The following is a 26,039-nucleotide window of genomic DNA, read 5'->3' as shown; positions in this document are numbered from 1 at the left end:
GACCAGGATTACTCAGAGCAAGACAATGTAGGAAGCAGAGCTTCCCTTGGAGATCTCTTCTTCATTAATTCTTCTCTTTCTGACTCTGAAGCCTGCTTCAGAGAATTAAGGTATTCATCCAACCCTTCTAGTTCTAGTTGAAACCCATGGCCTTAACCCAGTTCCTGCTTGGATCTGTTGTACTACCCCTTCTAGGCCTATCTGCTCCTCTGGGGCACAATTTATAACATCTGCTTGAATCCTCCCATCTCTCCAGTTCCTGGTTAGTTCCTTCTGTTCAGTCCTCACTGCAATCTAAGACCCACAGGCAGAGATATCACTGATTACAATAATAACAGTCAGGTCTACTAAATCATTTTTGTGGTGCCAAGCTCAGTGCTTTGACATTCAAAGTCCTTCTGTTGGAACATGCCCTGTCTTATCCCTCTAAAACATCTGAATCCTAGCTGGGGTGGGCTGCCACTCCATGGGGTGGGATGGAAAGAGCTTTGATCTAAGATTCTAATTTTGGTTCTGCTCACAGAGAGTTGCAGTCTTGGGAATGTCACTTGACCTCTGTTCCCTGAGATGTCTAGGAAGTGCCTAGAATCCCCACCAGTGTGTATCTTGATGAGCACAATCAAACCACAACAATTTGGAGGATTTAATAATCATTCCACAATGTCTGACTATTCCACCAACCTTCTCCATTCAAGGAAATTAACAACAGGTGTTCTCTAATGTTCCCAGGATGGGAATTAAAGGGATCAAATGTGGTATTTCATATTCCTTTGGATGATTCTGAGTGAGCCCTTTTACAGATGAGTAAAGAGAGAAATATGAAGAACTCAGAAGCTATATTGTAGTATCTTGAAGTTGAACTACGAGCATTTAAATTTATATCCTAGAATATATTTGAGATCAACATTATAAATACTCACTATGGGAAAGACATTTCCTTTTTTCAACCAGTCAGAGCTAGGGCTTCATAAAAATCACTGTCTCTTTTCAAGGGCTTTCTGAACCCCCCGGGCAGTTGGCATGGCTCTGCCTCTTTATCGTTACACATCTTTTCAGGCATCAGAGGTAGGCAAAATGGACAGGACACTGGGGTCCATCGAAGCTACTCCCACCATAGCCTACATGTGAGCTGAGCCGGAAACTGATCATGGTAGCCCCATGTTTCCCAAGCCTTACTCATGACCTCACCCACCAACCTCCTCACGGAGGGCTACGGTAAATGCTCAGGGAACCTGAACCAAAGACTCTGTTCAGTTCATCTCCTAGAACCTTCATCTAACATGGCAAGAGTGAATTTTTTTTTTTTTGCATTTCTTTTTTTTAATTAATTAACTCATTTTTTCATTTATATCCAAGCTAGCATATAGTGCAACAATGATTTCAGAAGTAGATTCCTTAATGCCCCTTAGCCATTTAGCCCATCCCTCTTCCCACAACCCTCCAGCAACCCTCTGTTCTCTATATTTAAGAATAAGAGTGCCACTTTTTTATAGAGCTAAGTTTAAGCCTGGTGCTATTTGGTTTCTCAGAATATACTGTTAAGAATATGGACACAGGTAGTAAAACTCATTTTAAAGGAATCATTCACCCAAAGTTAATCAGAAGTCAAGGTAGTGACCTCTGTGAGAGGGGAAATATGTAATTGGGGCAGGTTACACACAGATTCTACGGCTCAGTAATGTCCAAAAAAAAAAAAAAAAAAAAAAGGAAAAGTAGGCAATTGCCTAAACAATGAGAGTTGAAGCATTTCTTAAAGTCCACATGCCCAGAAATCTTATCCCACTAGAGATATCTAGCTCTCACTAGATAGCAAGGCCCCCTTCCACTTTAGCCATCAAAGAGTTCTTTCTCCAGAAGGTCACTGTCGAGCGAAGATTTGGGAGTTCAGCCTCCCTAGTCTGCCAGTGTTTGGGAAAAGTAAGGTGGAAGTCAGTAACAAAATGCCCTGAAAGACCCAGGTCAGAAGTAGTAGGATGCCAGGCAAGGTTGGGGAACAGGACACTGGGGCTAAAGGGACTGGGATAGCACATCAACCTCTGTCTCACCTTTTGCTAGGTACTCACCTAACAGCCTTGACTCGGTGCCACCGACCATCATTGAAGGAGCCATTAACCATGATGGATGCCACACCACTGCCCAGGTTATAGCTGACAGCGTGGGGGAAGAACAAGACAGACAGAATGAAGTACTATACTACAGGCAGCCAAGCGTGCACAAACGATTCTCATCGTGAACATTCTTCGGGACTCAGAATGCAGTTTTCTTAACACGAAACAAAACAATGTTATAAAAAGCATTAGGTTTCCAGGTTAGGCCATGGATGATTATAAAAAAAAAAAGTTTTCTTTAAATCTTAGTTGTAGTAAAATACACATAACATAAAACTTACCATTTTAACCGTTTTTAAGGGTAGAGTTTAGCAGTGTTAAGTATGTTCACATTGTTGTGCAAGGAATGACCAAAGCTCTTTTTATCTTGCAAAACTGCAACTCTGAGCCCCATAAGCTACAACACGCGATCCACCCTTTCCCCAGCCCCTGGCAAACACCACTCTACTTTCTGTGTCTGTGACTTTGACTATTCTTGGTCCGTCATATAAGTAGAATCATACAGTGGTTATCACTTTGTGAATGGCTTATTTCACTTAGCATAACGTCCTCAAGGTGTTTGTTTGTTTGGGCCCCATGTACAGAAGTGTCAGTACCATAGTATCGCGAACAAGAAGGGCTTTATCATTTGTAATGTGTGCTACTAGGTTAAATGATGTCTCCTGAAAATTAAGGTTCACCCAGAACCTCAGAATGTGACCCTACTTGGACATAGGGTCTTTGCAGATGTAATCTAAGTTTATGATGAAGTCATACTGGAATAGGGCAGCTCTAAATCCAATATGTCCTTATAAAAAGGGAATTTTTGGACAAAGAGAGAGACATGCATGGGAAAATGCCACACGAATATGGAGGCAGAGACTGAAATGATGCATCTATAAACCAAGAAACACCAAGAATTGCCAGCAACCACTGCTACGTGGGAGAAAGGAATAGAACATTCTCCCTCAGAGGCTCTAGAAGGAACCGACCCTACCAACACCTGTGTGTTGGACTTCTATCTTCCAGAATGGAGAGAGAATTAATTTCTATTGTTTTACGTCACCCAATTTGTGATAACAGTCATGGCGGCTCTCAGAAACTAATACACATATTTTCGCCTTTTGAAAAACAAAAAAAAACAGAACGTTGCGGAGTAGGCTGAGCCCCAAAGAGATCAGGGGAACTTACCTGAAAATCCCCAAACTAACATATAGGACTTAACTTGGTATCTTATCTGCTCCTCCCTCCCCATTTTATTCTGACATCAGGTCTACTCAGTAGCTTTGTATTTTCTAGTGCAGTTTCCAGATACCCTCCTACCCCAGGGTATCAGAAGACGTGCACATGTTGTTTACGAGAGAGAAATATCCCTCTTAGTCCAGTGTTCATTCAATAATTCTAATTTAATTCAATTCAACAAATATTTGGTGAGTGACTACTCCAGGCTGGGCACTGGGCCAACTGCATAGACCTCCCCTTGATAATGTAATAAAGCCTACGTAATCATGCTCTTCGAAGAAAATGTGTTCCACCAGGACACCTCTCTCTTCATCTTAGAAGAGGACATATCTCTCCATTACTTCACTGGCCAAGAATTAGGAATGTTGAAAGGAAACCTGGATTAGTTACTGAGCTCCTGCATGCACTCGCTCTGAGAAGACAGCAAGAACAGAAAGCACTTGGCTTTCCCAGGGAAAGCACTATCGGTCCTTCCTGTAATAATGGCGGATCAACGGAGTCACACAGCCCATAGACACTGAACCAGGCACAGAACCTGGGCGAGTTGACAAACCAGGAGACACAGTTGTCACTCCGATCCTGAAAAGTTTACTGCTTTCTAATGAATTTTCCCACATCCTGTGTCCCCTTGTACGAAGCAGCCTGCAGGTGGAATTGTCAGATTTCATTATTTAGTGGCCAAATACTTTTTGAAGAAACGAACGAATACGAAGCAGGGCCAAGAGCTGCTTGGCAGCAACTGAGCTGAATTACTAGTGTGGCTTTTAGGAAAGGTAGCACAGGGTAACAGAAAGAGCATCAGCTCTTGGATCGGACTAGCCGGCCTTGATTCCCAGCGTTGCCAATGACTAGCTCTGGGACGTTGGCCATTTGCCTGATCTCTCTAAGCCTGTTTCCTCATCTGTGAAATGGGAGTAATATCTTCCCTGAAGGACTGCAGGGAATATTATATACAAAGAGCACAGCACACAGTAAGATCCAAATAACCCCATTACCCCAAATATATGCGGTCTTTAATGCAGCTCATATTCAGGGTTGACAATACATCTGCAGGAACCAGTAATAAGGAGAAAGTTGCCACCAAGAGTTAAACTCATCAGGCCTCTCCTGGAAGAGTAGTCATGTGTGACAGTAAACCCACAGTCTGTCAATATGTAACTAAAAAGGCCAGGAACACCAAGTTTCTGAATCAGGGTGACTTGGGTAAAATCTCAGGGACGCTAGACTGGAACGAGACTGTGATCCAGTGAGTGGAAACCTTTCAGTTGATAAGGCTCCTGTTCATGCAAAGAGCCCGAAAGTGCTCAAGGGAGTCAACACTGAACCTGGCAGACAGGAATCCAGCCCTCATTGTGGGGTGGAGGTTGGAGGGGCCACTCGGTTGGCATCTCCACGACCTGACTCTCCAATACCCAACACCACTCTATCTCACCCTCCAAATAACCTCTTGCCTCTCCAGACACCCTGTCACTCTGGAATATCTGCTTTTTGCAATGATAAGAGATCAAGAACAGTGGTTACCTGTATTGGGAGAGGGCATGAGGGAGCTTCCCTGGGTGAGGGAAATGTTCTCTATCTTGTTCTGGGGGTGGTTACACAGGCATCTACATGTTTAAAAATTTACCAAAATCAGCGGCACCTGGGTGGTTCATCCGGTTTTAAGCGTCAGACTTCAGCTCAGGTCATGATCTCCCAGCAGTTCTTGGGTTTGAGCCCCACGTCGGGCTTTGTGCTGACAGCTCGGAGCCTGGAGCCTGCTTCGGATTCTGTGTCTCCGTCTCTCTCTGCCCCTCCCCCCCCTCCTCTCTCAAAAATAAATACACATTAAAAAATTTTTTTTTAAATGTACCAAATTCATCAAGCTGTATACCTAACATTTGTGTACTTTATGTAAATTATACCTCAGGTGTTTTGTTGTTTTTTTTTAAAGGTGGAAATATAGAATGAATGAACAAATGAATGTATGTCTGGCTTCTCTATCAATGCCTTGTTAATCTGGTTAGCATGAATCGCTTATTTTAGTCCAAATTTACCTACTTAACTTGCTGTGCACGAGAAGCTATGGGGTTGAGCGCCAAGGGGGGGGGGGGGGCTGGCTCGACGAGCCACCAGGTGAGGCCTTTTGGAAAACACTCGGCTGCCTCCATGTGGTGACACCCCTGCTTAGTCACGTTCCCTTCGAACTGTAGCACAGGGCACTTTGCTAATGGCACATCTCTTCCTTTTTCTCTCTTGCCTGAAAATGTTATCAAGGTCACACGGAAACAGTGGGAAAGACGGTCAATCAAGCGATTGTCACAAACCTGTTCACTGGGTTTTATGCCCCATATCCAACCATAAAGCGTAAGGAAACAAAACAGCCAGTATCCACACACTTGGATTCCCTTTCTTCTACTTAATCTTGCACACGGAAACACAGAAAACATTTGCTCAAAGATCACCATTTTAATAACCATTACCACTAACTGCTAGATATGCCAGGCCCTGCATTCTGTGAATTAACTCCTTCAATGCTCACAACTGTTTCCTTTCACAGAGGTCAGGTGACCTGCGAGAGGTCACACGGCCATGGGAATGGTGCAAACCGGACTCAGAAGCCCACGCTTTTGATCATTTCAGATGCTGTTTCCTAGGGCGTGGTTCCTGACGGCACCCACTAGGACCTGGTCCAGCAGAATCTCTGGGGGTGGTCCCAGGAGTCGACCTCCGAGAGGAGCTCCCTGCTGACTCTGTACATTGACATTTTCAACCCACTGGCCTGAACTCTAATTCCTCTCTCTGCTCAGCCTCCCGCAGCCGAGCTTCCTACGCAGTAGGTGCTGGGTGAATGGATGTGGGAAGGAACTGCCAAGAGGAAGGAAAAGCAGCAGAGGCAACAAGGCTGTGGCCCCAGGCCCAGGGGCGGGCGCAGAAGTGTGCCTTGGTGGGGGTGAGGTGGGCGATCCCTTACACAGAACACAGCTAGAACCCCAAGGCTTAAGTGAAAAACACTGGGCCGTTTTCAGAATCCCGAGGAAGAACTGGTATCCTAACAAAAATGGCTGGGATGCCGTGGAGTTGTCAGAAGGGTCTCTGGGGGGGGGGGGGGTGTGGGAAGTGGGGGTGGCCGGCTGTGGGAGCCAGAGGGAGAGCTGTGCCGGGAGGGCCCTGGGCCGAGCTCCCATGACTGGGCTGAGTGGATGGGTTTTAGCTGGCGGTTTAGGGGGAAGTGGGGCCTCCCACCCACGGCCCAGCTACTGTTTCAGTTCCCTTTTCTGGGCACAATCAAGCACTTGAGGCCTTGGTGAGGTTAACCACAGGAAAACCACAAGAAAATGGCTTCGCGGCAGCCAGCCTGAAAGTGGGGTGTGAAGAGCTCTGCCTTTGACCTCGGGGCCAAGCGGGGGAAGGGGGACCAGCCGGTGAGAACTGCTCCCACCGGCCAGCCTCTAGCTTCCAACCACACGCGCTCTCACTAGAACCCGGCAATCACAGGACCGCGTGGCTTAGCGTGCTCTGCTGTCTGGGGGCAAGCGTGATGTTGGGCAAGTGCCATTTCCTCTCAAGATGCCTTTTGTTCCAACTGAAAAAGACTTAACGGTTATTCTACTCTGGCTGTCAGTAATCCCAGTGCATGATCCACAGAAGCCTCAGAATTAACTCTTCCCCTTCTCCACAGGTCAGTCATCTTTGTTTTAATTCCAACTGATGCCCTATCATGTAGTGAATTTGGGCTAGTCACCAGAGGAGGAATTAGAAAAGGGAAAGCCAGATAAATTCCTACCCCCGTGGAGCCGACGGACGATCTAGAGACACACAGGGGTTTCAAACATTAGCAGACACAGAGTCACCTGGGGAAACCGTTAACACAGAATGCTGAGCACCCCCCTAGAGTTTTTCTGGTTCAGTAAGTCGGGGGCGGGGCTGGGAATCTGCATTTCTAACAAGTTCCCAGGTGACACGGATGCTGCTGGTCCACAGACCACGCTTGGGGGAGAGGGGCAGAGGGAGAGAGAAAATCTTAAGCAGGTTCCATGCTTAGCAAAGAGCCTGACACGGGGCTTGATCCCCGACCCCGGGATCACGACCTGAGCTGAAATCAAGAGTCGGACACTCAACACACGGAGCCACCCAGGTGAACCTGGACAAGTTATTTCTAAGCTCGAGTGAGGATGTAGCATCAAAATCTCTACAGAAGCTTTTTCATATCACACAAGCCAGTGCCTGCCTGGAGAAACCCAGCTCCCGCCCAGTGTGGCGGGGAGCAGTGGTCTAGGAAACCCTTTTGCCACTTCACAACCATCCATTTGATAAGTTTGAGAATAGTCTAAAGTCACTCAAAAGAGGTAAGAACTTCTGGGACTGACTTATCAGTATCACCCAAGAAGCATTTACAGAAAGCCAAATGTTGGGTCGACCTACTGACGTATGAATCTGTGCTTTGCTCTTCTTTGCCGTGGGAGATTGGAAAGCAGGCGTCCTCCTTCCAAAGGCTGCACAGCTAATAGGGAACAGAGTCATAATTTACATCCAGGTCTCGCGACCTTCGATGGCTGCATCTGTCTGAGCTAGCTTGAGCTGAGGAGTCATATCCATGCTTGGCGCTATCAAAGTCCTCTCTCTATGACTTCCTAATTTCCAAGTGGGGAGCATATGGCTGCAACATACTAGAACAGGCGTCAAAAAACTTTCCGTGAAGGGCCAGATAATAAATATTTTAGACTTTGTGATACAGTCCCCACTGAAACTACTCAAGTGTGCCAGTGTAGCACGAAAGCAGTCAGATAATATATAAATGAACGAGTATGGCATAATTCTAACAAAACTTCATTTACAAAATTGGGTGGGGGGCTACATTTGGTCCTCAGGCTATAATCTGCTGACTACTGCTCTAGAAGATGGATGAAACATCGAAACACCAGGAGCGTCAAGTAAGCCTGGCGCTTCAGGCAACAGTCAATTCCAGCAAAATGTGTGCTGGCTTACTTTGGCATGACTCTGTTTGGCATGATCAGCACTGAGAAAAATCGCAAGGTGATGCTGCAGACAGCTGGTGAGGGGGTTACCTGAACACCAGGGCTCCATCTCGAAGGCCCAAGGAAATGAAGTCACTGTTGGGTCTCATGGGGCTGTCTCCCCTCCACAACAACAGGCCATCTTTGGCAGTTGTCTTAAACCTCATGAATGCATTTGTTCTTGATCCTGATACCCTGGGGGAAAAAGACAAATAATTGCAACAAACCAACCAGTGTCCACCGACATCCATTCTGCATAATCCCAGTGTTGTCCACCAGCCCCAAGAAGCCAGGAATGAGGGTCATCTGGCCTTCCCGATACTTACTACCAGGAAATTAAAAATGGCGTCACCGCCACGAGTCACAGTATGGGTCTAAAATGCTGGACTTCTCATTCTGCAGCAGTGTCCCCTCCCCACATGTGGTGAAACTCCACGAGGGAGTACTTGATGAGTCACAGAGTAGCCAGAGTCTGGCCAATGCCAGCATCAAAGATGCACCACCCCCTATACACACCTAGGTCTTTCCTCTTTCTTGTCCCACCTTCATGGGGCCTTGGAAAAGCGCTCCTTATTCCCCAACAGAGAGTGAGTTTCTTAATTGCCAAGGGGTTCAAGTCAGCAGCCCTCTGGGCTATGATCATGGCCATCGATGGCTTGCTCTGGCAGGGACTGTCCTTTAGGGCAGAACAGGAGGCAGAGTGCCAGTCAAGGAAGGTGGCTTGATTGGATAATGATCTTGAGAGCTATTGGGGCAGCAGCAGGGTGGGGAGGAAGAAGAAGCTGAGAGGAATGGTGGGATACTCAGGCAGGTCAGCTCCCTGCCCCTACAGCCATGGCTGGGCATATAATCACATGCTTATGTGTTCTTATCAATTCTTGGGAATAGACCAGTTCAGAAATCTAGTCTCACTAAAGTGACCAGGGTTTTATCTAATAAAAGGAGAAAAGTGGGGCGCCTGGGTGGCGCAGTCGGTTAAGCGTCCGACTTCAGCCAGGTCACGATCTCGCAGTCCGTGAGTTCGAGCCCCGCATCAGGCTCTGGGCCGATGGCTCGGAGCCTGGAGCCTGTTTCCGATTCTGTGTCTCCCTCTCTCTCTGCCCCTCCCCCGTTCATGCTCTGTCTCTCTCTGTCCCCAAAATAAATAAAAACGTTGAAAAAAAAATTTTTTTTTAAATAAAATAAATAAAAGGAGAAGAGCAAGCATGAGGTCCTTACATCAAAGTGAGATCAAAGTAAACATAATTTAGCATTGCTCCTCATATGGCACTACTGGGAAAGTTTCTTTTTCTATTTTCTTATCGCTCGTGCCACCCTTCTGTCTCACGTACCTGGTCAGGAGCTGTAGAATATACGTTAGTGCAGATCTTCCTCAACTTACTATGGGGTTATACCCTGATAAACCCATCATAAATTGAAAATACCCTAAGTCAAAAATGCATTTAATACACCTAACCTACCAAACATCATAGCGTACCTTAAACGTGCTCAGAGCACTTACATTAGCCCACAGGAGAGCAGAATCATCCAAAACAAACCTTAACGTAAAGTGTTGAGTGTCTCGTGTAACTTACTGAATACCATACTGAAAGTGAGAAACAGAATAGTTGTATGGAAACAGAATGGTTCTAAGTGCTTTTGTGGTTCACCCTCCTGATGGCGTGGCTGAATGGGAGCTACGGCCACTGCCCTGCACTATGAGAGAGGATCGCATCACACATCGTAGCCTGGGAGAAGATAAAAACTCAAAATTCAAAGTATAGTTTCTCCTGAATGCACATTACTTTTGCATCACTGTAAAGTTGAAAAATCGTTCAGTCAAACCATCTTATCTGCAGTGAACAGGGGAGGGAACTTTTGTCTAGGTTTTCCAAGAGCCCGACCTACATAGAAAGAGATCAAGTTTCTGTCCCCATAGAGCGCATTAGAGTGAAGCAGCGAGAAGCAGGGTCCATAATGGTGACTTTGCCACCAGGCCGGGTGCAGAGAATCCAGCCCTGACCTACTCACTAGAGACCTGCTTTTTTCCATCTTTTATTCCAAGTTCCTTACTTCTTTTACTTGCTCTGGATACACTGATTAGTATAAGCTGATCATAATGGCTCCATTTCTCTTGCAGTGATTGGTTTAGGGGTGGCCATGTGACCAATATTGTCCAATGAGATAGAGGAAATTTGTCAGGAGGATTCTAGGAAAGATTCTTTTCCTTTTAAAAAGAGTCAGATGTTGGAGTGCCTGGTGGCTCAGCTGGTGAAGCATCTGACTTCGGCTCAGGTCATGATCTCATGGATCATGAGTTCGAGGCCCACGTTGGGCTCTGTGCTGACAGCTCAGAGCCTGGAGCCTGCTTCGGATTCTGTGTCTCCCTCTCTCTCCACCCCTCCCCTACTCGAGCCCTGTCTCTCTCTCTCAATAATAAACATTAAAAAATAAAAACAAAAAAGGCACATAAAAAAAAAAAATGTTTACTTCCACTGGATATTGCCCTGATTTATAGCCATCTTATGAGCATCTTATGGACAGCTGTCTTATAACCATGAAGGGCGGGGCCGTTGGGGAACTTGTTGAGGATAACAGGGCAGGAAGATGGAAGAGACTTACTCTTTGATGATGCAGTTGAATCGCTGACTTAACCAACCCCGGAACCAGTCTAAGTCTGGACCGCTTGTTATGTGATGTGATAAATGCCCTTCATTTTTCAGACATTTTGAGCTGAGTCTTCTGTTATTTGCAGCCAAAGGCATCTGACTGAAACAGACCCTGATCTTGACTTCCACTTGCAGCTTCACACACATCGCATATACATGCGTGTACACGCCATTGCTTTGGTTTGGGGCCCTGCACCTCCTCCTCTCACCAAACCCCTCTACTCCCCCAAACCACCCGGTGCCTCTTACTAAGCACCAGGGTGCTCTTCACACTGCCTTGTTTTCTGGGGACTGAACGCCCTTCTGTTTTGGGGGGAGAAAGTGCTGAAGAAGGAAGAACCTCTCTCTCGGCTGGGAATCCATATTTCCTAAGGCTCCATGCAAAGACAACCTAGATAAATACAACCTGGAATTAAAGAAATGAAGCAATGCCTGCCTGGTGTGTGTTCCGAGTTACCAGGGACATCCGATGCCACAAGAAAAGGTCTCGTTACTACTTCTGTCCCTTAAAAGCCCCCAGACTCCACCCTAAGAACTGGGTGCCTTTGGCTTAAAGCTTTGCCTTAGTCTGTTAAGACACAGTCAACCTGAAGATGAAGGAAAATTCTAGAATGATGGTGTTGGTGGCAGGGTTGGGGGGGGGGTGGCACCCTATAAACTACAAAGAACCAGAGGCGGAAAAAGGAGAGAAGGGCAAACCAAAAGCACCAAAGATGCGTCTCACAAGGGCGAAGACTTGGCCTGGGCCAGCCTTTCCCTTGTCCTGTAAACATGCTCCAAACCAGGAGAATTGGACTGCAGAGCAGTGCTGGAGCTCCTGCCACCAGGGACTGAAAGCCACGGCTGGGACGCGGGCTTCTCCTTGTACCCACATGAGAGCTGAGAAGCTGCTCCCTCAGTGGGGCAGAGCCTGCAGAGGACAGAGGACCTTTGCTGAGGAAGATACAAAGCGGCACCTGCATTTGAAGACTGGCTGGCCGCGGGAACACTGGGGCGTAATGGTTCCGGGCAGAACCACAGACTGTGACCACAGGACAATGTGAAGCGAACTGCCCCTCCCGGGGACTCATACTCATAACCTTCTTGCTTCTCAAAGCCCGAGTATCACAAATCCTGGAGCTGGGTAGTTTCTCTCTCCAGGCCCTTTGACCAGAAAGGGTCTGGGCTGTTTGTAACGGGGTTGTTCGAAGGGCAGCATTTTTCAAGTTTAGTTTGTTTTCTGTTTGTTTTGTTCTGGTTTCTATGTTTATGGTGTGTGTGTGGGGGGGGGGGGGGGGCCGGGCGGGCGACGGCAAAGAGGACTTCTTTGAGAGTTATCTTCCGGCAAGTAAGATAAGGAAAAGTCTGGGAAAGACTCAGAAATCTACCCCCACAGAGATGAGAATGGGGCCTGCTGTAACTTCTTACCTCTTGAGGATGTCTGGATTGTCATAGATCAGGTAACTGCGGCCGATAAACTGTGGAATCTCGATGGCTTCTGTGATCGCTGAGACAGAACAGAAAATGGAGGTTACATGGAGTATGGCTCCCTTGACCCCAGCCCTCAACCACATGGCAGGAAAATACAAAGGAAGCCAGCTCCTGGAAATGGGACATTTAACAACCTGTCAGCCCCTTCCTCTTGGCTGCACATGCACTTGGCCAGGTTCAGAACTGCCTGTCGTGGCTGGGAGTTGGTGTCTCCCTGTGGTTGCCTCCCTGGGGCTGGCTGTCACTGCTATTGGCCTCAGCACTACTGAGAAGTCCTTGCAATATGTTGAAACTTGAACTGTGCCCAATTATTCTTGGAATCCAACGAGCAGGTCCGGGGCCATGTGGGGAACAGCTGGGGATAACCCTAGATGCTCTCCAAAGGAGGCAGAGAAAACATTCTCCGAACAAAGCCCACCAGGACTGCATTGTTTGAAGCCAATCTCCCCCAGGACTCCTTCAGCCATGACCTCAAGAGATCGGTGAGGTGGGCAGGATAAGGTTTATGACTCTTTTTTTTTTTTTTTTTAAACAAATCACCTCCCAGTGTTACATTTCATAGGATCTTCACTACAATCCCATGAAGTAGCAGGCAGTATGAAGGAGGGTTGGTTATTCCCATTTTACAGAAGAGGAAAATGACGCACAGAATCATCAAGGATTTGCCCAAGATCACACAGCTAAGACAGCAAAAGACCATAAGCCAAAGGGTTCTCCTTAATTCTGGCCCTCAGCCCACTCAGCAAAAACTTTCCAGTATTTTAGAAGTACGTTTCCTTCTTTCTAATTTCTCATCACTTTGTTTTCCTTAGGAATCACCCGTTTCCACACAGTTAGCAATATCTTTTCCTCTTTAGAAATGACAGTTTAAGGAAATTAACATGGAATGAATCTCATTTTCAAAGAAATGTGTACGAGATGAGAGACAAAAATCCAGCTTATTTTTTTATTTAATTTTTTGCAATGTGTACTTTTGTGAGAGTGAGAGAGAGACAGAGACAGAGAATGAGCAGGGGAGGGTGGAGAGAGAGGGAGACACAGAATCCGAAGCAGGCTCCAGGCCCTGAGCTGTCAACACAGATCCCAATGTGGGGCTCGAACCCATGAACCGTGAGATCATGACCTGAGCTGAGGTCAGATGCTCAACCAACTGACCCACCCAAGCGCCCCTAAGGCAGCTTATAAAACGAGTTCTAGTTTCACAAAAATACGCAGTTGACACAAAGGAGACACTGAGCTGACTCTACACGCAGGAGAGGAAGTGTGTAACTATCTGATACTATGAACAGTAGGAGAGTTGAAGCATAACTTCTTAAACATGAAGACAGAGAGAGAGAGACAACAGCAAACGCTCAAACCCGATGACATTGAGCCCCAATAGAAGGTCCTCTGTTGGCAAGTTCCCAAAATCTTTTCATAAAAAATACAAAAAAAAAAAAAAAAAAAAAAAAAAAAGTAAGGAAGGAGGGAGAGAAGGAAGGAAGGGAGGAAACAAGAAAAGCAAAGGAAGAGAAGTGAAACGTTTAAGATCGTTTCTGAGGGAACTATGAAGAAATTGGTCTATTGCTCTCTGGTGCAGCACAGCCCTGGACAGGGGGCAGCCAGCTGAGAGGGCCTATCAGAACCCAGAAAGGCTCTTGCCGTCCACACTTTGAGTCGCTTGTGGTCAGCCGCGGTGCAGAGGGACATCATCCTCCTGACAACCCTCAGGAAGTCAGTAGGAGCGGGACGCCTTCCACCTCACTCATCTCGTCACACAGGCACTTTATCATTTCATGGCATCACAGGGTGGGGACAGTCCAATAAGATATTTTGAGGGAGAGACCACAGTCACGTAACTCTTATTACGTGTGTTGTTACATGGATGTTCTATTTTATTATTAGTTATCGTTGCTAGCCTCTTACTGTGCCTAATGTAGACATTAAACTTTATCGTAGGTAAGTGCTTACAGGAAAAAACATAGAATATATAGGATTCTGTACTGTCCGTGGTTTCAGGCATCCACTGGGGGTCTTGGAACGTTTCCCCCACAGATAAGCGGGGGGGGCTAGTGTAGCTTAAAATTCTGGTCGCACCACCAGCCCCTCTCCCTTCTGGTTAAAGTACGTAGGAGGAAGAGGGGAAGAAAAGGAGGGGAAATAGAGGAAAAAAGAGTGGGGTGCAAAACAGCACAAGTTGAGTAGAAAAACAAATGGGAAGAAGGAAAGAGAAGGGAAAGGTTCGAAAAGAAAACGATAAGGGAGGAAGGGAGATGGCGTGAAAAGAAAGGAGAGCCAGGCAGCCTTCAGGTGGGGAAAGAAATCAGGGCAGGAAAGCCAGGCAGAGAGAGAAGGACCCAGAAGAACAGAAGCAGCAATGAGAGGGCAACAGTGGGTGAGGTAAAAGGGGGCTTGCAGCTAGGAAGCGGGCCCCTACTATCAGGATACGAGTGCCCAGAAGGAAAAGGGAGAGGCTATCCAAGCTGACGAGTCCTCGTTCCCAGAGCTAAACATAGCCAAGGCTCCCCTACTGGGCTTGGCTCACCCCCAGGGAGAGAGGCACAGGCAGGGCCCATCCCTGCTGTTACTGGCCACGGACATGGGCCTGTGGCCAAGAGCCATCGTTCCCCTGGACTCCTTGAAGTGGTCAGGATGTTCTTGTCACATGTCATCAGCTCTGCACACGGAGAGCCTCAAAGGGGTCCGTGTGAGCCCAGTCCGGCTGCCTGCTCCGCCCCCTGGCTCTGGGGCTCAGGCTCCTCCTGAGACAAGCTGGGAGACCAGCGCATTCTCAGGGCTGGTGGTTTTAGAGGGAGGATTCCCACTACCCTGGTAGAGTGTCCGAGGCCCTCACCATTTCCCCGGATCCCTCTGCATGTGGTCGGCCCGTGCTGTGCCCGTGGCCTGGCCAGAACTCTCCCAGGCACGAACCCAGGGTGCTTTCCCAGTGTCTCGTGGAACGTACTGTACTTACTATCGAGGCAGTAGTTCCCACACTCTGCCAGGTGCCAGCATGGAACAGAATAGGGAAAGTCAGAATTCCACAGTCATTATAAAATCCGAATTCTCTTGGTTGCAGATCCCTGAAAACCAGCCTTGTTTCCCTCATAGATCCCTGCAGAGGGCCCAGCTCACCCTTCTAGGGGAATGTGAGTAAGAATCCCAAAGGGACCACTGGGATCCTTCTCAGCAGGATTACACCAAGTCACAGACTCACCTCCCTAACTAAGTCTTCACTGAACAGTGGGGGTGGGGGTGGCGGTGGGCAAAGAAGAGATTTAAGTAAGTTGTCTGACACTTCCGAGGCTCCCCTGACCTTCAACCAACAATCCCCATTTATTCTAAACCTGCAGAAGTAGTTCTTTGCTAAAGAGTCACTTACCTTGTCCATGATTATTACTTTTCTTGCCTTAGACTACATGGGAAAGAGGAAAAGACAGAAAGAGCTGCCTCTTTTCTCTCTCTAGTGGAAAAATACCACCCCAATTCCCACCTTCACCTCCCCTTTGGCAGATCCAAGAACCCTGCTTATTTTGTGATTAACAAACGTCAGGGGGATGCTCCAGAAATGACATGACTGAGTGCAAAATGGAGAAAATGTACGCACTGTAGGCAGTACATATGGAGAAATATTAATTCCATACTAAAACATTAGAGCCAGAAATGACCATCTTGGCCCTTTCTGGCCCTTGTGGTTTATTTAAATATTGTAAACAGGACGATGTTTTATCCTAATCTAATTTTTTTCTACATTGTCTTTTTTTCTGCGGCAACTACACTAGTCGACAAGTATTTTTGTCACGTCTTTCCATTTATACCCAGAAGCTTGTGCCATCTGCTGACACACAAAAAAATACCCCAATGAATAGCAGCATCCAAGCCAGGCAAAGCGAATTTTCCACTTGAGGGACCTGAAATTCCCAAAAGACTCTAAATAGTTTGACGGGAGTGCTGGCTCTCTCACAGGACCACAGCAGAGGAAGGACCTGGGGGGTTGTGATCTGACTTTCCCAACACCATCCCGATGGTGGCAACTCCCTCATCCACAGGGCAGCTCCATCCCTTGCTGGAAAGTTCTACTTGGTACAGAATTCTTGGTTACATGACGCCTACTCTGTAGGCACAGAGTGAACAACAACTGAATACCTTTTTCTTTATGACCAGCTGTCAAGGATCTCAAGAGCAACATCTAGGCCGACCACCCCCACATGTTTCCATTGTTTAATGATACAGCATCCCAAGGGGAAAAACTTCCCTGTATTATGCATAATTAATATATTTTTTAATCTGTGGTTCTATATACTGAGTTTTCACATATTATGGCCTATATTTACTGAAGCTGTTTTTTCATACACTGGGACCAAATAAATAAATAACAAAATCATCTAAATCAGACCCAGCAATACGCTGTCCATTTGCTAAGTACAATATAAAATGTTCAAAATGTTGCATTTGTGGTGTATCTGTAATGATAAGGCAAGACCCGATCTTTTAGGACTGCGCTTCCCTGACACATATGTGACCAAACCGGTTTGGCTGTCAGTTGTGAGTGGGGTACAGCCCACCTGCTACAGAGGAACACCCCCATCTAGTGGCCTGCAGGGTCCTGCACGATCTGAGCCCAAGCTTCTCGGCAATGCAGGGAAGGGAAGGGAGGGCCAGGGCTGAGTTCTTTCCCAGGTGGCCTGTGTGCCCTTGGCTGGGAGAAGCCCAGGAGGAAGAAGCTGTACCCTGTACCCTTGTCATAGACACTCGGACCATAGCCAAGGCCCTGAGAAGTCCCGCAGAAGAGAGAGAGCTGTTTAATTGTGGTTGCTCAGGATTACCCAAGCTTATTTGACCACAGAACCCCACTGCCATTTTGTGTATGTGACTGTGTGTCTGCCTGTCTCTGTGTGTGTGTGTGTGTGCTCAAAGCAGTGATTAATATTTGTTAGAACCTAATTTTTTTACACGAGCCTTGTGAAACTCTGCTTTAACTTGCTGGTCACTTACTTAGATACAGGAACTCTGAGGGACTGGACACAAGATGGGTAAATCTGGATGAGAGTAGAGAGAACAGAAATCCCTGAGGATGGGGCATACATTATATGAGGAGGGAAGACTTGGTGATGCCCCTCTGGTGAAATGAGAAGGAGGTCTCAGTATTGGGGTGCTATATGGGATGCCTAAATTTGAGGTGGCAGGAGGCATCTAAGTGTGAGAGCCCCCAAATGGAAGGTGAGAGAATCACCAAAGTCAGGCTTTATGGTTTTTGTAGGCACCTGAAGTTAGAAGCAGGCTGGGGGTTAGAACTTCTGGTACATATATACAATGGAATACTACCCGGCAATGAAAAAGAATGAAATCTTGCCATTTGCAGCAACGTGGATAGAACTGGAGGGTATTACGCTAAGTGAAATAAGTCAGTCAGAGAAAGACAGATATCATAAGTTCTCACCCATATGTGGAACTTGAGAAACTTAACATAAGACCATGGAGGAAGGGAAAAAAAAAACAAAAAACAAAAAACCTTACAAATGGAGAGGGAGCCAAACCATAAGAGACTCTTAAATACAGAGAAAAAACTGAGGGTTGGGGGTGGGGGTAGAGAGAGGGGAAAATGGGTGATGGGCATTGAGGAGGGCACTCGTTCGGACGAGCACTGGGTGTTGTATATGAGCGATGAATCATGGGAATCTACCTCCAAAATCAAGAGCACACTGTATACTCTGTATGTTAGCTAACTTGACAAAAATATATATATTTAAAAAATTTTAATAAAATAAAATAAAAATTATTGGGGGGGGGGAAGAACTTCTGGCTTCTCCTGTCCTGGTGGGTTCCCCAAGTTGGGCTGGAGAGGCTCAGGTTTCTGTAGCTCCTGGCGCTGCGGGGAGCCTGCTGTGCCCTGGGAGCAGCGAGGAGCTCAGCGGGAGCCCGATCCCTACTTCCGTCTGGGCTCAGCCTTGCAAGAACAAAGGGGGAGGTCCCCAAACCATAGCGATGGTCTGAGTGTCTGGCACCACTCCAGGATTCGTGTGAGTTTCTGGCTCCAGTCCTCCTGTGCCACCAAGTGGTGAGGATGAGTGTCCATCTCCCAGCGAGGGCCCTCGTGGAAACTGCCTGCCTGCCACAAACTCCCTGACCGGGTTGGAGAAAACTAGACTCACGAGGATCCCCAAAACGAAATTCCTGAAGGAGGTGGTATGGACTGAATGAGGTCAGATGCTGGTGACGTCTGCAATATGTCGCTCAATGTAAAAGGACCGGTTTAACTTCTGGAGGGGATACTATGAATAGGTTTTTGCTTTTGAAACATTGTCAGGGAGGGGGGAAAAATTTAAACGTTTAACTTATGAAGCTAGGGATCACCTTGCTGGATTTGACAAGACTGTCTCCTGTCTACTTGTCAGGATTCATCCTGACAACCAAGGATGGCTTCTAAGCATTCTTGGTCTCCCCGACTAAGAATCCACCCAACTTTTAGAATGTTCTCATGCATCTCTACAGAGGAATGTAGCTGCCTATCTCTCTCCCCTCTCTTTCCCATCCTTACTCAGGACTAGATGCTCACCCCAATGAGTCTGTATGGCAACTGCATACCACTGGGTGCCTGCTGGGGCCTGGGAAAAAATTGTCCTTAACAGCCCTAACCTGTGCCCAGGCGCACTAACCCTCTCAAGCCACATCATGGGAGAAGACATGATACAGGCCATGCTCCCATTGTATAAATCTTCCTAGGGTTGGCAACAGCTGCCATTCTGCCAGGAGCATTATCTTTATTTCAAAGCATAAAAAAAATACTGAGACAACACAAGGGGAGCTCACAGTCTGCCTGGGTTTTACTCTCGACTCTAGCCGAGCACGTTGCAGAAAAAGAGGCCTAAACGTCCCCTCAGGTTCCCCCGGCTGCTGTCCATTCCCTTGGATCTTGCCAGGAGGCCCAGGCCCTGCATGGAGATCTGACTCCTCATTCCGGTGAGATGTGTTTCTCACTGAACCAGAACCTACAGTTACGAAGCTATAAATGTGAGCGCTTTGCACCTGCCATGGCTGATATTCTACAGTGGGAAAGGGGGGTTAACAAGATCACAAATTATCCTGTTCTTCTTCCTTTCGTTCTCAAAGCTGCATGTTCATTTAAGCCTGGACTTTATATATTGACCATTAATGTTAGCATTTAAGGCAGGAGCAAACCTGAATTGCCTGTGGTAAAATTGGAGACCCAGGAAATTCAAACACTAATGTGTAAAATCCAAACTCAATTTTCTGAATGAATGGGCTACTCTCGAACTAAATCTCTGCAAGTACCCACTATTAGCTAAACAACGATTTGCTTGTTAGAATTATAATCAGGATCTTTCAGAAATGGATCAATTACTCTTCTTTGGAGGTTCACTGCTAGGGTGAGCTATGTTAATAAATATATTTCATATAATTTGCCAGGCAGTTTTCAGAATTCATTTAAATATAATACTACTCAGGCTTCCAGCCAGCAAATTAGCATTCATATTTCCCAAGACTGTTGCAAAACAACTTCTCCTAGCATTCCATATACCGCAATATCTACCTGTAACTTAACAGTCTTTCCCTAAGCCTTAATTCTGATAAAGATCGGGAACCTGGAAATAAACAGGAAAGAGAGAGAGCACATCCCTTCACTTAGGCTGCCCCCTGCCTTATTTCCTTTGGCCTGTCTACCTTTTTTTATTAGTTCCCGGACAGGTGAGGCCATACTGATGTTGGAAACAAGAAGATCCATATGGCCCAACATGATAACCATATGCTGGCAGGCCTCTTCTAGATACCAGATCCGTGGCCTCTGCCTCCCTAGGGCAGATGTGAAAATCTCAGTCCAGCAGGGACTCACCACCTGTGACTTGCTCTAGCTTTCAGACAACGGGAGGTAGGGAGCTGAGTAGCTCACCGCACCTGTAGTGCATTTTATTTTTCTCCCCAGTAACAACATGGCTAGTCCTGGCTGAGTACTTACCAGGCATTGTCTCAGCAATATGCATCGTCTCATGTGGACTAAATGAGGACACTACTGTGTTAGACACTATTGCCTGGTTATTCCCGTTTTACAGATGAGAAACTGAGGCACAGAGGAAACAGCATGAAAACAGCACTTTACAGAAGGTTATTTGTACTTGTAGTTTGAAGCAACCTATTTAGAATTTATACATTTCTGTATTTGGTGCGATTTCTCAGCCACATACAGAACACTTTTTTTTTTTTTAACTTTTTTTTAATGTTTATTTTTGAGAGAGAGACAGAGCACGAGAGGAGGAGGAACAGAGAGAGAGGGAGACACAGAATCGGAAGTAGGCTCCAGGCTCTGAGCTGTCAGCACGGAGCCCGACACGGGGCTCGAACTCACAAACCGTGAGATAATGACCTGAGCCGAAGCCGGAAGCTCAACCGACTGAGCCACCCAGGCGCCCCTAGAACACTTTATAGCGTTTGCAGGAAGGGGTCAAAATAGTTACCAGCCTATAAAGTCTCCACCTATGAGGACAGGCATGGCTCAGGTGCAGGGGTCCTGGGAACCCCCCTACACTATGATGTAACCTTTTGGTGGCTAGACCCTGAGGGGATTCTCAGGAAAGAAGCCGTTTACCTACTGTTACAGAGGCATTTCAGCATTTCAATTCTTGTTTAATGTAACAATTAACCATCTCATATGCTATTGAATACGTTACTGAAATCAACGATAAAAACCAGTGGCACGGCTGTCCCGGGGTTGCCAGATCCTTCTGGAAAAGTCGGTCCCCTCTGCTCCCCGGTGCAGCGCCTGAGCCCCGCCCCGTGTACCTTTCTGGCAGTGGAGCCCCTCGAAGCCCAGGGGGCAGTCACACTCATAGCTGTCCTTCCTGGGCCGGCAGCTGCCCCCGTGCGTGCAGGGGGCCCCCACGCAGGGGTGGGCTGCGTTCTCCACGTTCACGCCCCGCGTGAAGTCGTGCTTCACGTGGATGGTTCGGTCGTTCAGGATGATCTTCGGGAGAAAATGTAAACACAGAAAACATCTTTGCAGTCTGCTAAAGCTCCCCTCAGCCTGTTAACCTCAGCTACATGTGATGGGGGAGCTTTCATAAAAGAAAAAGTGTCTGGTTCCTGTTTTTACCGCCCAGTAAGTGATGCAGGCACTGAAGTGATGCTCTGTGGCCCTTGGGAGAATCTGCAGAGAGTAAAGCGTCCTCTGGTCCTGGAAGATTCCGGGAGGTCGTAAAGAAGTCTCAATAAATACAAAATTAAGGTTCTCAAGCTGGCTGCCTGTTAGAATCGCCTGGGGGACTTTAAGAAATACACTAATGCCCCAGGTCTCACCCAGATCAATGGAATCAGAAGCTCTGAGGGCAGGATCCAGTCAACAGTAACTTTTAAAAGCTTCCCAGGTGATTCTAAAATGCAGCCAAGGTTGAGAGGTGCTGCTATAAAGCCAAGTAGGGAAGAATACAGAACGAAGTATCATGCAGGCAGAAATCAAAGGGGGACTGTCGCCTTCTAGTGGCAATGGGGCTGGGGGAAGCTTCTCCCTGTACTGCTGTGTTCTTCTGGCTGATGGTCTCCTGTCATCTACAGCTCCATCAGTGGGGTCTCCCAGATTGTCCCATCCCTTCCTGTTATCCTCTCTCCCTGACACTCTTGAATTCCCTTCCCCACATCCCCTTCCCCACTATTAAAAAAAAAAAAAAAAAAAGTGACACTCAGATCACATTCTTGTCATTGCTGTGCAAATTCACTGGGACAGGAGGGCTCCATTGCCTTCACTCCCTTTTCCCTGCAATGGGGGTCTAGTGAAAATGATGAATTATAGGGAGAGGTCACTGGGTTTCCCAGCCCCAAATAACGTCTGGGGGACCCAACGTTTTCAGCCCTCCACTTGGAGAGTGTGTTTACCTTGAGCTGTTGGGTGTTTTGGTGTCAGGCAGGCTTTGCAGAACCAGGAGACAGAACACCTCTCAGAAAGACCCCCACCCTGCAGGGGGTCCTAAGAGGTTAGCCATGGTCCTTCCTGCCACTAATCCATGGTTCCATAGGCCTGCCTAGTCCTTGGAGGGTGTCAGGAGAGTTAGGAGAACACTTTTTCCCAGTCTTGAATCTTACAGCTGCAAGAGAGTAGTCAGAATCCTTCTACAATCTTCCCCTTTTCGTGCTTCAAGGGAAAGACTGTGAAACTCAGTCATACGTCCTTGAGACAGGCCAAGAGGCTACCATCCCCTTCAGGACGTGGCACAGCCAGTGACTCAGCCACTGGGAGGGGCGGGTGGCCTTTCCCGGACGTGGGGAGGAAAGGGTTGTGTGTGCCACGTGAAGGGGGCAGGGCAAAGCCTGACAAGGGCAGGGAGGGAGGCGGGTGAGACCTCTTAGCCTCTCAGCTTGATTTCTCAGTGAGAATTTCAAATGCATGATGAAACATGGCCAAACCCACTGACGGGGGACAATGGGCTGAGATGAGGTGTCGCTGACATCACAGTTCAGCAACAAAGGGAAACACCTCAGAGTCAGCAAATACTGACTGGACCCCTTTTCTGTGCTCCACACTGGGATACAAGAGGAGGGGAACAGAGCCCCACGGGGCCCTTCCTAGTGCCCAGATGTGCAAATCACAGTAGGGCTTTCTTTCACTGTCCTGCCTTCATTTTAGCCTCTCTCACGTTTCACCCCAAGTCTAGAAAGACCAATGGCCCACATTCCACCACTGGTTGCTAAAGGAAAACAGGACAAAGCTAACATCCAGCAATCGAATATGCTTTTCTTCAAATGCTTTTTTTCCCTAATGTTTGATGGTCCTGGAAATCTGGTTTGGTGAGTCAGCCTGCACCTCTGTTACAGACAAAACATATTATCGAAACTGGAGAGGTCATGGGCAGCCCCAAGAGAAGGGATCACAGACAAATATGTGTGGGGTCAATGTCCTGTATCTTTCACTGGCTGCATGATTCCACACCCCCCCCCACCCCGCCCCGAAACCTTCTATGGAAGGACTTCTTAATCTCTGCTCTTAAGAGCGTGGTTACATGATTGATGAGCTGCAACTGCTTAATTGCAGGGGTAGGAATGGGGGTGGAGGTGGGATGAGAGTTGGCTCTTGACTTGAGCAGGAACTTCAAAGGCACCTCAGAGAGAAGCACAGAGCCAAGAGTTGCTCTGAGACTCCACTGGCTTCCTTCCCTTTGGTAGAAGCCTGTCTGCAGCCACCTGATGCCCGCTGCCTCCCCCAGCAATGCCTGGATCCTTCGGTGGATGTATTGTAAAGACTCATCTTCATTGAGTTGCTTTCGTGGAATGTCTGCTGGACGGGGGCCCAGGAGCAGACGTTATAAGAAAATGGGGTTGGAAAGCTGTGCTGCTAGCATTAAAAAAAGAAAACCTTAAAACGTGAAAACTTCCTCCAAGCTTCTTTTTTGGATCCTGCAGATTCCACTGATCACGGTTCTTAATTCCATTGTCTGTAGTCAAGGTCACACAATAAACATGCAAAAGTGAAGCCTGTACCTTCTGGATGCTCCCACTAAAGGGCTTGAGGATGCCCGAGTTCTTCTTCACATCATCGTAATTAGGGACTCCACCAATAAAAATGTCCGTGTTGCACTTAATCTGTGTGAAGCCTCCCTGCCAACAGATGAAAACCAAAACACGGTTTAGCTTCAGAAAAGGTAGTAAGGTCTGCCAAACGGTAGAGACACCTTGAGGACCCACCGCAACAGGCCGGCTGGACTTTCACGTTGTTTTGCATTGCGACCTTACTGCCTGTTTGTATCTTTGGAAATGTATTAACCTCTCTGGGACTCAGTTCCATCATCTATAAAATGGCAGCCATCATATCTACCACATAGACACGTCACGGTGAATGTGGTGGGCCGCATCACTGTCCACCAGTATTCAGCGCGTCTCCAGAAGCGCCCCTTCTCCCTGCAGGGAGATGACCTTCAACCTGTTGCTCTTGAGTGGGGCCAGGTAACCTGCTTCAGCCAATAAAGCATGAACAGAAGGGAAATGAATCACTTCCGGGCAGAAGGTTTCAGAGCCAGAAGGTGACTCACAGTGCCCTCTCCCTCTCTCCCTGTTCCTTCAGCCGGGGTGTCAGATTAGAGCTGCAACTGAACGTTGATGGACATGTAGTGCAAGTAAGAAATAAGTCCTTATTGTAGCTGATCTTCTGGAGCTGTTTGTGACCCGCTTGAGCGCAGCCTAGCCTCTCTTGGAGGCAGAGAGCCCACCGATTTAGTACTTTGCCCAGAGTTGGATGATTTATCAGCATTCCAGTCTGACCAGCTATTGTTATATTAGGCAGTGGTAAAAATAAAACCTCTTCAGGCCAAGAGAAAAGGAAGGCATGGTAGGTGGGAGGCATTCCTTGCTATCAACTACAAAGGGTAGAGAAAGTCTTCTCTTTTCCAAATTCTCAGAAAACTACCCAGGTCAACCCCCAAAGCCTTGCCCTGTTACCGGTCATGTCAACAGCTTAAACTCTAACGGGTGGGCTAGACAACAAGCTGTGTATAATATTTAATGTCTAAACTCTTTCACACATGAGCTGGAAGCAAAATGTGAAAATGTCCTAAGACAACAAATAGAGATAAATGGAAATTTGAGACTCTAACATAAATCATTATTTCCTTTGATTTATGGTAAAAGGAAATATAAATAGTAGCAGCATTTAGTCATTAATTTAACAAATATGACTGGGCATCTACTGTGTCCCAGGCACTAAATGCTAGACAAACAACAGTAAATAAGGAAGACCTGGTTTCTGCCCTCAGAGGCAGAATCCAGACACATAAATGGGCAGGTGGGATTAGCTCAGCAAGGGCTGCTCAGGGGACTCTGGATGCACTTGAGGAGGGAGTGCACATATCCTACCCTAGACACAGATAGTCTGGGAGGTAGTAAAGGAAGAGTCAGAATTATAGAAATCAAAGTCAGGGCTTGAGAGGAATATAGTAGGTATAAGGGCAGAGGCAAGGAGGGGCCAGATACTGCATGCTTAGAAACGCCCTCTACCCAAAATGCATCAAGCTTTAAGCAGAAAGAAAATAGTTATATCTGTGTTTTAGGCAGATTACAGGCCAGAGGGAGGAGAACGGACTTGGGGTCAGGTCAATAAAGAGAAGGAGAGACAGAACAGAGAGGAAGGGACAGGATCTAGGAGAGTCTCACAGTGCCCAGGTCCCACCAGGGAACAGCATGGAGGTCTTGATTGGAACATAGACAGAATTGCCTTCCATCAGTAACCTTGGGGCAGCCTTCTTATTTAACTAGGCAGGGGTTTGGGGAGGGGGAGGGGAAGGCAGTGTTCATTAAAGAAGCAGAAGGCCTTTCAGGAATTGTAGTGGCTGGATGGAATGCTGACCCTGGAGGGAGCTGTTACCACACCGCCCCCGCCCCCGCCCCCCCCCGGCCCCCAACACAGTCGTAGCGCTTCGAAAGTTAAAATTAGATGGTAAGTGGAAAGGAGAAAGATTGCAGGGTCAAAGGGATGTCAGAGAAACAGGCTGTTTTGAAAAACCTTTGAGTTACAGTTGTATCCAGTGAACAGGACCTGGCCGCATGGGGTGAGAGCTGGTTCCTTTTGGTTTCTCATCAAAACCCTCCCCTGCACCCCTTCCCCCCCGCCCCCGCCAGCCCCTGCC

At 47.3% G+C, this 26,039-nt stretch overlaps 1 protein-coding gene across 3 annotated transcripts in view; it reads right to left on the bottom strand.

Moving 5' to 3' along the window:
- Positions 1-26,039, bottom strand: part of EGFLAM (EGF like, fibronectin type III and laminin G domains) — a 181,775-nt gene that overhangs the window by 4,444 nt on the left and 151,292 nt on the right. Inside the window, exons 17-22 of one of the 3 annotated variants that reach the window (XM_040495740.1) lie at positions 23,902-24,018; positions 21,217-21,397; positions 15,395-15,418; positions 12,379-12,457; positions 8,375-8,518; positions 2,064-2,147 (exon numbers count right to left, since the gene is read on the bottom strand). In XM_040495740.1, the coding sequence (XP_040351674.1) occupies positions 2,064-2,147; positions 8,375-8,518; positions 12,379-12,457; positions 15,395-15,418; positions 21,217-21,397; positions 23,902-24,018 (629 nt within the window). Of the gene's footprint in view, positions 1-2,063; positions 2,148-8,374; positions 8,519-12,378; positions 12,458-12,575; positions 12,712-15,394; positions 15,419-21,216; positions 21,398-23,901; positions 24,019-26,039 lie in introns of those variants that run through there. The other 2 variants (XM_040495742.1, XM_040495749.1) reach the window with 2 other exon arrangements.

The sequence above is a fragment of the Herpailurus yagouaroundi genome, unplaced genomic scaffold (assembly GCF_014898765.1).
Source record: "Herpailurus yagouaroundi ecotype Mexico unplaced genomic scaffold, PumYag 29, whole genome shotgun sequence".
Taxonomy (NCBI): Eukaryota; Metazoa; Chordata; class Mammalia; order Carnivora; family Felidae; genus Herpailurus; species Herpailurus yagouaroundi.
This window is presented reverse-complemented; position numbering and strand designations above follow the sequence as displayed.